The sequence below is a fragment of the Leuciscus leuciscus genome, assembly GCF_965113295.1.
Source record: "Leuciscus leuciscus genome assembly, chromosome: 13".
Classification (NCBI taxonomy): Eukaryota; Metazoa; Chordata; class Actinopteri; order Cypriniformes; family Leuciscidae; genus Leuciscus; species Leuciscus leuciscus.
The window spans coordinates 24,259,937-24,276,354 of NC_138737.1; the positions used below are offsets into that span (position 1 = coordinate 24,259,937).

The 16,418-nt window shown below is 38.1% G+C and overlaps 1 protein-coding gene across 4 annotated transcripts in view; it reads left to right on the forward strand.

Moving 5' to 3' along the window:
* The window catches only part of magixb (MAGI family member, X-linked b), a 90,737-nt gene that overhangs the window by 50,063 nt on the left and 24,256 nt on the right, over window positions 1-16,418 (forward strand). For 2 of the 4 annotated variants that reach the window (XM_082189410.1, XM_082189407.1), the window contains exons 6-13: window positions 4,557-4,740; window positions 5,631-5,701; window positions 8,018-8,083; window positions 8,353-8,520; window positions 9,512-10,046; window positions 11,648-12,215; window positions 12,308-12,371; window positions 13,053-13,430. In XM_082189410.1, coding sequence (XP_082045536.1) covers window positions 4,557-4,740; window positions 5,631-5,701; window positions 8,018-8,083; window positions 8,353-8,520; window positions 9,512-10,046; window positions 11,648-12,215; window positions 12,308-12,371; window positions 13,053-13,430 — 2,034 coding nt within the window. The remainder of the gene's footprint in view (window positions 1-4,556; window positions 4,741-5,630; window positions 5,702-8,017; window positions 8,084-8,352; window positions 8,521-9,511; window positions 10,047-11,647; window positions 12,216-12,307; window positions 12,372-13,052; window positions 13,431-16,418) is intronic. The other 2 variants (XM_082189409.1, XM_082189408.1) reach the window with 2 other exon arrangements.

The window sequence follows — 16,418 nt, forward strand, 5'->3', positions numbered from 1 at the left end:
GTTTACAGCTGGGCTTATGATTCTAGTGGGAATATGCTAATTACCTCAATACAGAGTGCAGGTTGCAGATGTTCAGGTCCCAGCTGGGGATCCTTCATTTGTATACTAGCAATATGGTACTTCAAGTGATATAAGAGGATGTCTTTATATTAATGAGTTGTTGAATGAGAGACAGGTTCAATTTACAGCCAAACAGCTTTTTCTCTAGATGATTGTGAAGCCAGTTCTATACGGGCAATGGCTTTTAAGTTGGTGTGGGTTACACATTATAGATGTACAAAAACATATTTAAAGTTAGCTTACCCTTTAGCTCACTTTTAAAAAGAGCAGTTGTTACGGAAATAATATACTTTAAAAGAATATACTTAAGTGTCAACAAAATGTAATGTTTTGGACACTCAATTGCATGTTATTTAAATTTAAATATTTAAAATGCATGAAATGAAATGTAATTTCATGATTACTTCTATTGTCTTTGAAATATGGTTAAAGTTTACTGACATTTACATACATTAATATACTTTAATATAAGTAAAATATACTTTGATGGAATTTCTATTCAAAACTTGTAAAATTTGTATACTTGTATACTATATAAATTATGTAATGACAAATTGATTTTTTTTTAAACTATATTCACTTTAAAGGGGTCATGAATAAAAAATGAATGCAATTTTTAATTTTTATTTTAATTTTTTTGCAAAACTGTTACGCAATAATAGCAGTGGACATTTACTTCCAAGTCTTGAATGCGAAAAAGTCACTCTGCGGAGTGATCAACTCTGAGCGAACCCTCTGCTTCTCAGGTGCTGCGAACAAATCACTCCGCCCAAGTAGCAGTGCTTCGCCTTCTGAGAATATAGTTCGCAGAATGTATACGGTTAGAAGATGGCTGTGTCTCATGTGACCTTGTTATTTGTACACGCTGTGACTATACAAATCACAACATGTAAATAGGAAAATGTTGGTGTTATTTTGTCACTTATTGGGAGCAGTGTGCTAGATGGAGCCGTTTACCTCCAGTCTTTGTGCTAAACTAGGCTAGCGGTGGGTGCGTCAGACAGAGTTACGACAAGCACGGAGATGAGAAGGGTATGTATGGACTTATCTAACTCTGGGGGATACGTTGAATAAGCTACAGTCCCCAAAAGCCGGCGTGTTCCTTTAATTTATCACCAGACAACACAACACCCTGACTAGCATACAATTATCCAATTACCTGAAAGTTATTACCCAAAATGTATGTTTGGTTTTCAGTTTTGGTGTTTCAGTGAACAATGCATTTCAGTGCATCACTACTTACTGTATGCTATGAAGCAACAATACATGTCAGAAGACATTTCAGAGTTCAGACTACAAGCCGACAAAACTGTCCAGTCAACTCTTTCATAAGTTCACTTGGGTTTTGTTTGTCTGTGCACTTTTGTCAAGCCCTGGTGTCTTCACCCCATGGGCAGTGGCATAGATGACAGAGGCATCGATCAAAGCATGACATTGAAGCCAATCAACATACCGATCTGCCTCTATGGATTCAATGTAACGCTCTGTCTCTTAGATGCTGACCCTGCGCACAGTACATTTCACAATTGACACTGAAGCGATTTCCTTTAGAATGTAGAATGAGGAAAACTTGGTATTGCTTTTTAGCTTAATCAAATTTATACAAAGTTTTATTTAAGGAATGACAAACAAATTTAATCACCATAGTGAACGTCCCATTTTATATATATGGAATACCCTTGATTACTGATATAGTGATAAACACTGTTTTCCTCACCTTAATCATTTTTTTTGTTTTTGTAATTACAGTTTTTACAATTACAGTTTTTGTAATATGTTTTTCAGTGTAAAAAGTTTTTTCCCCCCACAAATAAAATGTATTAATAATTCATAAAGATCCTTAAAGTTTTGGGGCATTAACAACCTGATGTCAAATATTTTTCAAAACTACTTAAAAAGAATATTATTAAGAGTTTCATTCTTTTTCTTCATCATGATATCAGAACAGTTGTATTCGTGATATTTAAATTTTATGAACAAAAATATAGCAATATATTTTAACTCAAAAATGAAAAACATTCTCTTTATAGTAGAGGTATATTCAAGCCATTTTTTAAATTGAATTTGTGATATATTTTTGAATAAATGAATAGAAAGTGATACAGTAAACCACTGTTAGTGTTGTCGTTAAGTAAACTATATGGAAAAAAGTATTGCGACACCTGACCATTAAGTCAAGTCAACTTTATTTTCTCTAGCGCTTTATACAATACAGGTTGTTTCAAAGCAGCTTTACAGTGATAACATGAAAATGATTCATTGATGCAAACAGTTTATTTTGGCTGTACAGCAGTTCTAAAAGAAAATTATATCATTGTTCAGCTGAAGTCAGTTCAGTGTTGATTCAGTTCCGTTGTAAAGATCATCAATTATTAAAGTAGTTAATTTCATCTATAAAGCAGTTCTGCAGAAAACAGTGATGTCATCGTCTAGCTCAGTTCCGTTGTCATCCCATAGTGTCAGTGCAAATGAACGAACACGGTGTGATTATGATTCAGGCTGCATAATTCATAATTAGATTGTGGATCGGTAGCATTCAAATATTTCATCTAGTTCCTTTGGTTGACGAAAGGATTCATCACGCCAGTATGGACACCAAGCTGGTCATAGGTTCAGAGGACTTGTCTGGTTCTCGTGGCCTTTGCTGAGGATCTGTGCCGATGGCTGTCATGTAAAATTGCAGCTACAGGGACTTCAATGACATTGCGTTCTGAGAGTCGGTCCCCCTTTGCATCTATAACAGCTTCCACTCTTCTGGGAAGGCTTTCCACAAGATTTTGAGTGTTTCTGTGGGATTTTTTTTGCCCTTTCATTCGGTAGAGCATTTGTGAGGTCAGGCACTGAAGTTGGACGAGAAGGCCTGGTTTGCAATCTCCGTTCCGGTTCATCCCAGGGGTGGTCGATGGGGTTGAGGTCATGGCACTCTGTGGGCCAGTCAAGTTCTTCAACACCAAACTCATCCAACCATGTCTTTATGGAGCTTGCTTTGTGCTCTGGGGCGCAGTCATGCTGGAATAGAAAAGGGCCTTCCCCAAACTGTTCCCACAAAGATGGAGGCATAGCCTTGTCCCAAATATCTATATGTTGAAGCATTAAGATTTTCCTTCACCGGAAGTAAGGGCCCTATAGCTAACATCTGAAAAACAGCCTCAAATTTTTATCCCTCCTCCACCAAACTTTACAGTTGGCACAATGCAGTCAAGATAAATAATGTTCTCCTGCAAGACTGCCAAATAGAGAAGCGTGATTCATCACTCCACAGAACATGTTTCCACAGCTCCAGAGTCCAGTGTCCAGTGTCCGACGCTTGGCGTTGTACTTGTGATGTGAGGCTTGCATGCAGATACTCGGCCATGGAAACCTATTCCATGAAGCTCCCGCCTCACAGTTTTTGTGCTGGTATTAATGCCAGTGGAAGTTTGGAACTCTTCAGCTATGGAATCGGCAGAGTGTTGATGAAGTTTACGCACCTCTGTGACTCTGTGACTTTACGTGGTCTTATGCTTCATCGCTGAGTGGCTGCTGTTCCTAAACGCTTCCACTTTCAAATAATACCACTTACAGTATTATTATTTTACCATGGAATATCTAGCAGAGATGAAACTTCATGAACTGACTTTTTGCAAAGGTGCGATAGGTATCAGCCTATTACAGTACCACGCTTGAATTCACTGAGCTCTTCAGAACAACCATTTTTTCCACAAATGTTTGTAAATGCAGACTGTGTGGATGGATGCTTAATTTTATACACTTGTGGCAGTGGGTCTGATTGAAACTCCTGAATTCAAAAAGTATGTGCTCTCTGTCTAATTACTGAGTTCATTTCTAATTGCTGAATTAAACACTATTTGATCAGTTCAGTTATAGTATGGTAAATGCATTTAGCTGACACGTACGTTGGGTTTTAATGCTTTATGGGGAAATTCCATAGACATAATGATTTTTGTACTGTACAAACTGTATATCCTATCCCCTAAACTACACCTTTTTACATTTTCAGAAAACAACACTTAGTATGATTTATAAGCTGTTTAAAAAAAAAACAAAAAAAACATAAGCTGTTTGTGACCAAAAAAGAAAAGGATTTCGGATATTACTATCTTTTTGGGGACATTTTGTCTCCATAACGTAGGGTGTACCTGAACCACACACACACACACACACACACACACACACACACACACACACACACACACACACACACACACACACACACACACACATTCAAACTCAGGTGACATAATGAAAATGTAAATAGCAAACTATAAATAGAAACCTATATAATGGTATTGCACAATAATAGTTTCATTTTGCTGTTCTTGCTTTCATGTGTCCAGTAGGAGAAATAAACCCATTTAGTACTAAATAGAAAAGAGAATGACTATGAATAATAATTCAATGAATGTTCAAATGGAAGCTCTCAGACAGAATAGTCTTTGTGTTTCAGTAAGCCGTGTAATTTCAGAAGTATTGTTTTCTCTTCATTGGTGTTTTAGGTGGTTCGCTTGGGGCGAGCAGTGCCCCCGTCCCCACTTCATCCCCCAGCCAATCACGAAATTCAAGTGGAGGAGATGGCAGTGCCTTGGAGAATGGGCTCGGACCTCGTAGAGGAGCACGGGTGACGGGGTCGGAAAACTGGGAGATGATGTACAGCGACTCAGGGAATGCCTATTACAAAGAGTAAGAAGATAAATGATTACTATGAATGATTTATACTGTCTTAATCCCTATAGACCACAAGATTTAGAGCACTAAAAACACTGCTGGTTTTACTTCAGGACCCTGATTTTACAATAGAATCTCATAAAAGAAGATGTTTTGAAGAATTTTTCAATGGGGTCCAAAACAGCTTTTGCTTACAAGTGGCCCCAAAATTGGATTCTACTTCATATTACACTAGTGACCCTTCCCTTACCTCTTATATCACCCTTAAACCTAACCATACCACAAAAACTGTCCCGAACTTTACCTGTACCCCAGCTCAAAAGCAGAAAAAGTGTTTTGCAATACAACATGAACACACTTAGTACATTGTAACTATAGTAGTATACAGTAGTTAAAGACACCTAATATAAAGTGTGACCCAAATATGTTTGTTGATAATACTAAAAGTCTCTTAAATGTAAATCTGTTTGTTTTAATGCAGTTTGGGTCATATTTTATTGACCTTGCATATCTTTGATCTTGGTTTTGAGGATGAGGGAATGTCACACAACCTGTGCTGGTTGACATCTATGTAATTTGGCTTAAACCAAGACACAGATGAATTTGCAGTACAGTATGGTAGAGTCTGATTGGATTTTGAGATCAAGAGAAATGGAAATATTTTGTCCTCCCCATTTAAAAATGTAAGACTTTTTTGCTCTCTTAACTATGCACAAGTACACGATTAGCTGCTTTTTTATTATGCAATCCATAGAACAAGGTCATATATATAATACCTGCCATACATTTATTGGCAACAATTATTTTAAGTGTGATATTTTAATTGTGTAGAACTGCTTACAGTCATGCACAGTGGTGTTTTAAATGACAACACTGACATCTTGTGTTATGTGTTTGTCCTGCAGCCATCATCTAAAGCCATCCTCTTGGCTTAATCGCCGAACTCACAGCAGAGAAAATGTCTGTATGTCAGAATGTAAGATTCTATTCTATTCTATTCTATTCTATTCTATTCTATTCTATTCTATTCTATTCTATTCTATTCTATTCTATTCTGTTTGTTCTATTCTATTGCATTGTTTCCATTTGGGTTTAAGTCGTAGCAGTTTAAGATGTAAATAACAATAAATATTTAGTATATGCACGGTATAAAAGTGTTAGTCCACACTTTTTTTATCTAGAGTTTTTATTATCTTGTAAATACACTACTTGCTGTGGTGCTGGGGGGCGACTGACCGATAATCTGATTGAAAGACAGATGTTCATGCAGCTACATTAGGATATTTGCTTGACAGTTTGATAAAAAAAAGTGAGGTTGCACAACTCTTTTGGGTGGGTATATAAAGTCTATATATAGGGCTGTCACAGTGTGATTTTTATGCCAAACGGTTAACATTTGCACTTTTAATCATCATTGAAGCTTAACATGCATGAAACATCACCCATGAGCAAAACATACTTCCTTTCTAAAAAAGCTATTCACAAATGTTTGTAAGGTTGGCCCAATCTGGTTATTTCTTCAGTTGATCATTCAGGTAGTAAAATTTGTGTATATTTTCAAACTATCTATGTATGGAAGATTGAACATGTTCTTAACCCAAGTATAAGCCTACTGTATCATATTTGATACACAATTTTTCTAAGGCATCAAGATTTTGCTGAAAACCTCTGTCATCTGATTGATAGTTATTTGCAAGATATTATACTATTTAGCAAGTAAAATGCCTATTAAAAATGCCCTTCTTTCGGTCATAGTACACGTGTCTTTCTGCTGTAAAATCTATACTGATTTTATAAATTAAATGTAATAATAACTTACTAACTATATTGTTAGAAGTATCTCAAGATGATAATTTACTGGACTGAATTAGGTTTACTTGATTATTCATACTTTTTTTTTTAATCATATAAAAATGTAAGTATCAAATATGATGCATCAGGCTTTTGAGGAATGTTCATTTGTTCATCTCTCAATCGTCATTGTATTTCATTGCGCACCCCCCCCCCCACCCCCCACCCCCACCCCCACACACACAATCAAAACTGCAGAGCTTTGATCATGAAACTGAGCATTAAAAAATAATCTTACTAAAACATATTATCAGGAGTTATAGAATGATGTAAGTAATGTAAGTAATCTGCTATACTAATCAGAATTTCAACTTACTTTTTGGCCATATAAATATCAAGAAATGCACCAAATTGCATATTTTTGCTCAGTTTGGGTCACTGAATAAGATTGATGTGTTTTTTCTTCTCGGGTATAAGATCCAAATTCTCCTAAATCATACTATATGAGTCACAAAGGCCTGATGTATCAAATATTACCTAACAAAAAAACGCACATACAAACTTTTTAAAATATCTTTTTCTAAGTATTTAAGGTTAAGTATCTGTTTATCTAGGCTTGTATAACATGATGTGTGATTACAAATGAGATTTTGAAGAATGTACTGGTCATTATTTCCATGAAATTCCTAAGAACTGAAGACACAAACCCTTTTTAGATTGGATTAGAAATAACATTGGAAATAAGTAACATTGTTTACTTTTGTTATTTTTTCTTTAATTGAATTCTTATGTCATGACAAGCAAATGATAACCCTCTGACCAGATAAATCATTTTAGACATTTATTTTATAAACTCCATATTTAATTATATCATATATATATGAAGAGTTCAGATGCAAAAGCCTCTAAATGCCATCTGAAATTTTCTTCTAGAATGATTATTTTCATCAAGCTCGTATATTTAAGTTCAGTAATGTCACTTAAATGACAATTAATAGGTAATTTTCATTGTCATTTAAGTGAAGTTACTGAACTTAAATATACGAGCTTGATGAAAATAATCATTCTAGAAGAAAATTTCAGATGGCATTTAGAGGCTTTTGCATCTGAACTCTTCATATATACACACACTCAAAATAATGATAAATAAAATAAAATAAAATATAAATCATCTGAAATACCAGTATTGTACTCTTCAGTGCTTTCTTAATAAGAAAAGAATACTAAAAGTGAACTAAGTTATTGCTTTGAAGTCTGTTTATAAGATTCAGTACATCATTGCTAACTGTAGAGGGTGGTATACATGTAAATACTTTAGGTTATAAGGAAAAGATGTCATTACAGCTTCAAAATTGCATGTTTGTTTTAGGTGGTTATGTTTTACATTTTGTGCTGTAAAGTGCTGCATGCGAATCTGCTGTTTAACATACGCTTGAACAGTATGTGCTCAAACATGCAAATGCTTACCTCTGTCTGTACTTCTACCTCTCTTTTCCTTCAGACATTTCAAATTCATGCATTTGGCAGACACTTACAGACTTACAAAGCTACTTACAGTGCATTCAAGGTATACATTTTTGTCAGTTTGTGTGTTCCCTTGGATTTGATCCCATGATCTTAGCAGTGCTAGCATCATGTTGAGCTAGCAGGACAAAAGCTAGATTCACTTGTCTCTGTAAATATTTCATATTTTTCTTTACCTTTCACCATTCATCTTCTGTAATGTTAATCATTGCTTCTTTTCTTTACTCTTAATGGGTTTATTTCCTAAATAATCTGTCTGTCATCAAATTTAAACCTCTCACAATCTTCTTTCTCTGGTTTTGTGCTTTGTAGTAGCAGAGTTTACAGACCAGCCGGGTGAATTGAGAGGCTTCTCGGTTCACACTCGTTTGGTGAAGGGTCCACGGGGCTTCGGCTTCAACATAGTGGGAGGCAGCAGGCGGAGGGAGTTCCTGCAGATTTACAGCATCACCCCCGGAGGACCTTCAACACTTAACACAGGTAACTGCGGTAGAGGACTAGGCCTATGTATTATCTATAGGTTGCTGCTCTCTTTCTCTTTCCTCTATATTACACTTTCTGTCCCACTGTGGATTATTGTTGTGATTGTGTGATCCTGTAGAATGAGAGTCTCGATCTCCCTCTAATCCTAATGGCCTGCATGGAGTAATCCAGCTATCACTCATTGCCGACACACACATTTACAAGTAAAATGTGAAATTATGAACACGCTCTCTCTCACTTCGCTATTACACGCAGACATAGAAATATATGTATGTTAAATCTTAAGTTGGTCCTGCACATCTCACAGATGCTCAACTGGATTGAGATCTGGGGAATTTAGTGGCCAGAACAACACGTTAAACTCTTTATTATGTTCCTCAAGCCATTCCTAACAATGTTTGCAGTGTGGCAGGGTGCATTATCCTGCTGAAAGAGGCCAATTCCACCAGGGAACACCATTGTCATGAAGGGGTGTACCTGGTCTACAACAAAGTTTAGGTAGGTGGCACATGTCAAATTTACGCCCACATGAATGGCCGGACCCGGGGTTTCCCATCGAAACATTGCCCAGAGCAAATACGTACTCGGCCGTCCACCTGATGTAAAAGAAAACGGGACTTATCGGACCAGGCGACCTTCTTCCACTGCTCCAAGGTCCAGTTACGAGGCTCGTGTGCCCATTGTAGATACTTTTGTTGGTGGACAGGAGTCATCATAGGCACTCTGATTGGTCTTCGGCTAAACAGCCCCATATGCAGCAGAGCGTGTTGTGACACATTCCTCCCATAACCATCATTCAATTTTTGCCATAGTAGACCTTCTGTTGGCTTGGACCAGATGGGAGAGCCTTTGTTGCCCTTTTGCATCGATGAGCCTTGGGCTCCCAACTCTCTGTCTTATTTAGTTAAATAGTTTTGAACTTAGGTTGAACTTTCATATTATGAATTGCATGCAATTTAACACGTTCCATCTCTTGCCTTTTTTTCAGCGGACATTCTGGTGTACATCAATGATACCTGTGTGCTCGGCTTCTTTCACAAAGAGGTAGTGGAAATGTTAAAAGCCATACCGGTGGGTCATACTGTGGATGTTGTAGTCCGAAGGGGCTACCCTATGCTCTATAACTCTGACGGCTGCCCTAAGATGCCCAATTCTAGGCTTACCGCTTCCCAAGACCAGTCACTACATCTACCTCCACCAACCACCACCCAACCCCAAGCCCAGGCTCCTCTCCCATACGCACAGCTACACCTCAACCACAACGGTCCCATGTGGTCTGAATTTGAGAGGGGATCCTCAAGGAATCTCAGAGTACGGGCATCAAGGTTCAGTCTGGATGCTAATGGTAATTCACCTCCAATCGCTTCACCTCAAAGACCTCCATCATCATACCAGTACTCTAACGGGTATGGGAGTGGATTCCTGAGACCGCCACGCACTGCAAGAAGCATAAGGAGGTTACAGAGTGCAGAACTAGCCAGCCAGAGTGACAGTGAGGTGGTGTCCGCGATTGGATCACATAGGTGAAAGGATTTTTTATGTTATATTGTCACTGCTATGATCAGGGTTAGATTATAGAATACATGCTGTAAAATGTAATTTGTAACATACATTGTTAGATTGGTTATTTGACTTGTTTTAAGTATAAACAAGTGAAAAAAATCTGCCACTAATTCTTAAAGTCACCATGAACCGGAAGTTACAAACGACTTTTCTCCAGTGTTGTGACGTATTTCCCAGTGAAACGGAATATTGAATAGAGGACAGGGTTTTACTTTAGCGCTCCTCCTCTCCATCTCTCGCTCATAGCAGACTAACGGTTTGAGAGGAGTTGCCACGCCCTCGCGCCATAGCACATGACAGGAAGAGAAGAGAAATCGTTTCGAGGGGGGAGTGAAGGATAACATATTTGATTAAAGAATATAAGGGCACATCAATTTTTTCAAAATAATGAAGTGCACAGATAAATCATTTGTAATAAACACTACAATATTACATATAAAAATACGAATTGTAAAATTTGATTTCATGGCGACTTTAACTGTACATTTATTTTATTTTAAGGATTTTTACTGATCAAGAATTTTAGGAATAATACCCTTGTATTAAATCATCATACATTACTGTTCAAAAAGGTTAGGGTGGGGAAGATTTAGAAAAATGTTTTTGAAGTCTTTTATGCTCATCAAAGCTTTACGTATTAGATCAAAAATACAGTAAAAACAGTAATATTGTGAAATATTATTAGAATTTAAAATGACTTTTTAAGTTGTTTTCTTTTGAGATATTTTAAAATGTAATTTAATACTTTGATGTTAAACCTGAATTTTTAGCAGCCACTACTCCAGTATTCAGCGTCATAGGATCCTTCAGAAAACATTCTAATATGCTGATTTGTGGCTCAAAATTTTCTTTTTATTATTATTATCAATCTATCTATGATCTGAAATAGATTTTTTCTTGCCAGACTTTATCATGTAATAGCGCCTGATATCAGGTGCATAGAAATAGAAATAGCAATAGCACTTAAGCTTAGAACATAGCTAAATGATAACATGATAATTTACACTAGTTTAACTTATGTCTGCTTCTCAATTTACTCAAAACTCAATGAGTGTATAAAGCAACTTTTTTTTTACTGATCATAGGTGGATTCTTTTCATGGAATGAGGTAGAAAATACATTATTTGTAGCTGTCTTTGCAATGCTAAAGGCTAAAGCATTTATCATATTTCAAAATGTTCTCGTAACAATGCATTTAACACAGACAAACCAAATATTGCCGTAATATTGTTTTTATTGGATACACGTTTAATCTGTCAAAGCCTTTTTGTTATGAACAGAAATTTTAAGTTCCTCAATGACTTCAGTTTTTGTTCTAGACAGCGCCCTCTGTCTACTCGGAGAAATGTAACTTACATCATAAGAGTGTTTTTTATGCTGTTAAATCTAAATACTGTTTGAATCTGACTGATTTCCAGCATTTAAGTTGTTACTGTAACTGAATACAGTTACTCATATTTTTGTTGTTACATGTAGTCTGTTTCTACCAACCCTGATTATGATACATTATGTCTGAGTTGCTTTGCCTGACCACATGGTCTTTCTCTTTTTATCTTCACAGGGCCTCGTTTATCCGTAACCACAACAACAACTCTCTCTCCACTCCGCCACCTCTCCGCCAGTACTCCTTCAAATCTTCTGAGAGTGACCTTTCATCAAGTACTCCACCGCCCATATCTCGATTGCCCCTACCCCACACAGAACTAAGTCCGGGTCCCGTCCCATACTCTCCTGGAGGAGGAAGGCGCTACTCCCATCTCCATAAACCACAAAATACACTGCTAACCCCACCTAGCAGTGCCCATTCAGACGGGCCTTACTTCACATTCAACGGCACAGCAAGTGCCAGCAGCGGCAGCCCAAACAGCATTCCTTCACCTGGAGCCATGAGCGCTGTGATTGGCAGTGGAGTTGGAGGAATGGCAGGAAGTGGGGAATTAGTCCCTGTTGCCTTGGCTAAATGCGAGAGAGGCAGCAATATGGGGTTCAGTGTGACGGCAGGAGGTCATGGAGGCAGGCAGACTCTTGTGAAGAAAGTCTGGGACCACAGACAGTGTAATGGGCTGCAGTCTGGAGATGCCATTGTGAAGATCAATGGAGCAGATGTACAAAGTCTCAGCTTTGCACAGGTAGAAAAAGAGCTGATGATATTCAGCTTTTTTGTTGTTGTTGTAATGGTGTACAATTATTATATATATATTCTTTTTGTTTATTATTCAAGGTCCAAAGGATTTTGCAAGAACACACTAAAAAAGGGGAGGTTATTCTTCTGGTTTACAGAGGGGGTAAGTTATATGTTCTAGTGCATTCTAGTGTTCACTTTGAAAATATATTTTTTCCCCAATTTATACTTTCAAATAAACAAAGCTTTAGGATTAAGAATTATGTAAAATGTTTAAGAAATAGTTTAGATTCTGCACTATTTATAGGTCAATAATCATGTGATAATTTTGGAATATTTTCAAATAATTCTCCATAACACTATCCTCAGTAGATGTGATGTAGAAATTGTTGCCACTACCAGTTATTTATATTTTGAATATATACTGTATTGGATGAATAAAAACCTTATGGGCACTGTTATTTTATTTTATTTTATTTTATAATGAAGACATACAAAGCTTGTCTGCAATAGATAAATACCTTTACCTTTATTTTATTTAAGAGCCACTTGTATCGGCCAATACTGATATATCATGCATACCTGCATCATGCATAAAAGTTTGCTCAAACTTTTGGATTTCATGCAGCTCGAGTCATGCTGTCAGGATGCAAACCAAATAAATGGATATTCAGATGTTTATGTTCATTTTTCAATTCAACTTTCAGACTTTAAACCCTACTGTTTGTACAATTTTTTTTTTTTTTTTATTAAGTGGGTTTTTTAGATTGCCGAAAATCCAGAACAATTGTGTAGTCTTCATCCCCGTTCATCAAATATGAATAATTCTGTCCTTTCGTTGTAGGCACCTCACATTTCTCCAATTCCCCTAATTCTGTGCGACGACTAACTCCTCCCCCTCCTCGGTCCGCCTCTGATTCTGAAGTCCCTCTTATCGACTCTGTGCCATTATCGCGTAACTCTCTCACTCCACCCTCTCCAGCGCTGGTGCGCTCCTCATTGGTCCAGAGCACCAGCTTCCTGGATTCTGTACCTGTCACTCTCACGCTTGAGCCACGTGATTGGATGAGTTTGGAAGAAGGAGGGACGGTGCTCAGTCCCAGAGTAAGAACAGAGCAGAAAGAACAGCCTGTGCTGCGGGGGTATGAGGTGGAGCTGAAGAGGAAGCCAGGCGAAGGCTTTGGATTTGTTATCGCCTCTCAGGATGTGGAAAATGTCAAAGGTGAGTATTTGTAATGGACCAACACCATGCAATATCCTGCAAGTGCACAATGATCACCATTTAATGCGAGATATATATATTTGATGCAAGTTTTATATCGAACAACTAAGTTAGGATTAACTTAGTTTAAAAGAGTGTTGTGCAGGTTCGAGTCCAGACTGATCATTTTGTCCTTCTGAATAACTGTCTTCTCTTATCAAGTCAAGTCCAGTGATATATAGGGCCCTATCATACACCCGGCGCAATGCTGTACCAGGCTCGACGCAAGTGTTTTTTGGTGTTTTCGTCGCAGTTATCATTTGCATCTGCACCACGTTGTTTAAATAGCAAATGCATTTGCACCCAGTTGTGCGCGCATGGGCAGGCTGGTCTGAAAACGAGGACCTGAAACCTGGACTAAAGTCAATAGCACAATGTTTTTATATAGCGCATTAGTAATTTGCGCCTATAGGCGGGTCCACAGCGTGCGTACACTTTGTCCCAAAGATGGTCTGCTTGCATGCTTTAACCTTGCGCACAAGCAAATATGTTTCCTCACTAGAGAAGTGTTCAGTTTTTCTGCTTGCAAATTCCGCTATGTAAATAGCAAATCCACCATGGTGTGAGCGCAACTGATTTTAAAGGGAATGGGAGATGAGACTCTGATTGGTTTATTTCACATTATGCCCAAAACACACCCATTACTCATTATGAGAATAGGGACAACCCTTTTAGACCATGCGCCGGGCGCGCCGACCATTTTTCCTGTCGTTAAACTAGCAAAAGTGGATTCGGACACGCCCTAAGTGCACTTGCGCCGTTCGCTTTAGACCATGCACTTAGATAATTAAAGGGCACTTATTGTCTTTCTGCTATATGTAAACACTTACAGTGGAACGAAATGTCGGTCCTCGTAGGACCGCGGTGCTACATATTTAAACATAAATATAAACATATAAAAAGTTGAAGTATAAACAGGTATAAACCTACACATAGATAATCTATTGAAAAACATAATTTTACTATATATAATCTAACAACTATATACACAAATACTAACTACACATATACTTAATCTAACTATACATAATCATAATCACAATCTATACAAATACTTTACATAAACTGTACATTTTGCAGGTTTTCCTACTTACAAAGCATGTAAAGGTCTGTAATTTGTATCATAGGTACACTTCAACTGTGAGAGACGGAATCTAAATAAAAAATCCAGAAAATCACATTGTATGATTTTTAAATAATTAATTTGCATTTTATTGCATGACATAAGTATTTGATCACCTACCAATCAGTAAGAATTCCGGCTCTCACAGACCTGTTCGTTTTTCTTTAAGAAGCCCTCCTGTTCTCCACTCATTACCTGTATTAACTGCACCTGTTTGAACTCGTTACCTGTATGAAAGACACCTGTCCACACACTCAATCAAACAGACTCCAACCTTTCCACAATGGCCAAGACCAGAGAGCTGTGTAAGGACATCTGCACAAGGCTGGGATGGGCTACAGGACAATAGGCAAGCAGCTTGGTGAGAAGGCAACAACTGTTGGCGCAATTATTCGAAAATGGAAGAAGTTCAAGATGACGGTCAATCTCCTCGTTCTGGGGCACCATGCAAGATCTCACCTCGTGGGGCATCAATGATCATGAGGAAGGTGAGGGATCAGCCCAGAACTACACGGCAGGACCTGGTCAATGACCTGAAGAGAGCTGGGACCACAGTCTCAAAGAAAACCATTAGTAACACACTACGCCGTCATGGATTAAAATCCTGCAGCGCACGCAAGGTCCCCCTGCTCAAGCCAGCGCATGTCCAGGCCCGTCTGAAGTTTGCCAGTGATCATCTGGATGATCCAGAGGAGGAATGGGAGAAGGTCATGTGGTCTGATGAGACAAAAATAGAGCTTTTTAGTCTAAACTCCACACGCCGTGTTTGGAGGAAGAAGAAGGATGAGTACAACCCCAAAAACACCATCCTAACCGTGAAAGCATGGAGGTGGAAACATCATTCTTTGCAGATGCTTTTCTGCAAAGGGGACAGGATGACTGCACCATATTGAGGGGAGGATGGATGGGGCCATGTATCGCGTGATCTTGGCCAACAACCTCCTTCCCTCAGTAAGAGCATTGAAGATGGGTCGTGGCTGGGTCTTCCTGCATGACAACGACCCGAAACGCACAGCCAGGGCATCTAAGGAGTGGCTCCGTAAGAAGCATCTCAAGGTCCTGGAGTGGCCTAGCCAGTCTCCAGACCTGAACCCAATAGAAAATCTTTGGAGGGAGCTGAAAGTCCATATTGCCCAGCGACAGCCCCGAAACCTGAAGGATCTGGAGAAGGTCTGTATGGAGGAGTGGGCCAAAATCCCTGCTGCAGTGTGTGCAAACCTGGTCAAGAACTACAGGAAACGTATGATCTCTGTAATTGCAAACAAAGGTTTCTGTACCAAATATTAAGTTCTGCTTTTCTGATGTATCAAATACTTATGTCATGCAATAAAATGCAAATTAATTACTTAAAAATCATACAATGTGATTTTCTGGATTTTTGTTTTAGATTCCGTCACTCACAGTTGAAGAGTACCTATGATAAAAATTACAGACTTCTACATGCTTTGTAAGTGGGAAAACCTGCAAAATCGGCAGTGTATCAAATACTTGTTCTCCCCACTGTATACCCTGGGCATATCATTTGAATTTCTCTTGTAACAACACATAGTGCAGTGGTGCAAAAAGAGACATTCAGGGAAAACAGCACAACTCAGTGCAAGGTGAGTCTGTAGTGTAGGTACACATGCAGACATATGTATTATCCTGGTGAGTCTAGGTAGCAGTGAGGAAGTTAAAGTGTCCAGGGCACATAGATTATTTAATGTGTTTTTTGGATTGTTCCGTTGACGAAACACTGCATAAGCAACAGAAAACATCTCCATACTGAGTTACTCATACAAAGAAAATTAAGAAATTAGACTTGCTCTTTTCAGCCAGCGCAGGAA